This window comes from Montipora capricornis, chromosome 4 (genome assembly GCF_036669925.1).
Source record: "Montipora capricornis isolate CH-2021 chromosome 4, ASM3666992v2, whole genome shotgun sequence".
Taxonomy (NCBI): Eukaryota; Metazoa; Cnidaria; class Anthozoa; order Scleractinia; family Acroporidae; genus Montipora; species Montipora capricornis.
The window spans coordinates 55,899,461-55,901,072 of record NC_090886.1 but is presented as its reverse complement, the minus strand read 5'-3'; the positions used below and the strand labels follow the sequence as shown (position 1 = coordinate 55,901,072).

The following is a 1,612-nucleotide window of genomic DNA, read 5'->3' as shown; positions in this document are numbered from 1 at the left end:
GTAGGTACTTGGTGTCTCTTTTTCTATTGTTTCAATTTTTTTAAACAAGGTAGAAAACGTTCAGTAATTATACACGTTATACACGTTTTTGAGAGGCGGACGGCAACCGGAAGTGAGCTGTTTTCACTTTTTTACACAACCACATTTAGGGCGCGTTCGATTGACTGTATTCCGGAATAGGAATGCATGGAATAGAAGTTAAAAATACTTCGTTTTTACGGAGATTCACATTTAAATTATCAAACACTTCCTAAAATGCTATTTTAAACATATCTTTATTATCCTTGTTGCTTCAAAAACGCCAGACATACCGTTTTAAATCATCACTCCACGTATTCTTATTCCGGAATAGGGTCAATCGAACGCACCCTTAAATTGCTGAGTATCTTTTCCCCATCAGAGATGATTAGTATAAAAATCTGGGAGACACCACTGTCCTGGCATGCGAAATGCTCTCTTCCGGTTGCCGCCCGCGTCTCAAAAACGCACCTAGTTTTGCGCAAAATACACCTAGTACCTACCCTGCAGTCATACATGACATATCTACCGCAAAACGTGGCAACGCCGGCGTGAAAGTGGTCCGGGTGCAGTGTTTTTGCGTTGTGCGAAATCACAATTAAGTGAAGATGCTCGAATTCTGGCCAAAACACTTTTATTTACGGTATATTTGCATAATCAGTGTTCACAGCCGCGAGGAAAGGATCAGAGAGATCTTTCATGGCGAAAATGAAAATTACCTTACGGTCAATACTTAAGACCTTATGTTGTCAGAAAAAAAACAAATTTTCAATACGATAAGGTTAAAAGGTAGGTTGAGTAGTTTACACTTGTGAACGCATTGCCTGAGCGGTGTGAGAAATTTCACAGGATGTGGCGGGAAGTCCGGGAATTCTCCAACGCCCATGGTAATTTGAGACGTTTTGACAAACAAAGAAAGTGGTGTGCATTGCGTTCAGCTGTGCTAAGGAGAAAGGAGTTGATGCATTTGCCGATTCACTTCAACAATGGAATGTGTAGTTCTGTTGCTCTTGCACTGGATCTTAGCCCTCTGCTTTTTTCCGCAATATTACTACGCTCAAATACTGAGTTTTCCAGCGATAAACATTGCACAAGGCAAGAAAATCGAAGCCACTTCAACATGTGGAGTAAATATCAGCGAACGCGAGTTGTTTTGCAAATTGGCAACTCCGCCGGGAAAGTTAGAAGTATTGGGTCTATCCTGTGATCATTGTGATCCCGTTACACCATCAGATCATCATCCCATTGAGTATGCTATTGACGGTTCTGAGCGATGGTGGCAATCGCCACCGCTTTCTCGTGGACTTCAATTTCAACAAGTCAACATCACCATCGATTTGGGACAGGTTAGGTTTCGCTATTCGCTCGACTGGTTTTTCGTTCTTTATCATTTACATAATTCACATTTTAAATGGGTTCTCCGCCTCGCGGTCTCATTCTTGTTTTTTTTTTGGGTGTGAGAATGTTTAAATAAGCCATTGTCTCGTTAGAGTCGCTCCTACTGTACCATGTCAACTGTAGGCGCTGGCATTTCTTTTGAATATCGACTTTTACAAAAAGCGTTATTGTTTTAGAGTGAAGGTTATTGTCATCT

General features: G+C 41.1%; 1 protein-coding gene across 1 annotated transcript in view; it reads left to right on the top strand.

Annotated features, from left to right (window-relative positions):
- Positions 1-952: 952 nt before the first annotated feature.
- The window catches only part of LOC138047587 (laminin subunit alpha-like), a 103,330-nt gene continuing 102,670 nt past the window's right edge, over positions 953-1,612 (top strand). Inside the window, exon 1 of the mRNA XM_068894503.1 lies at positions 953-1,364. Within this exon, the coding sequence (XP_068750604.1) occupies positions 1,005-1,364 (360 nt within the window). The 5' untranslated portion in view covers positions 953-1,004. The remainder of the gene's footprint in view (positions 1,365-1,612) is intronic.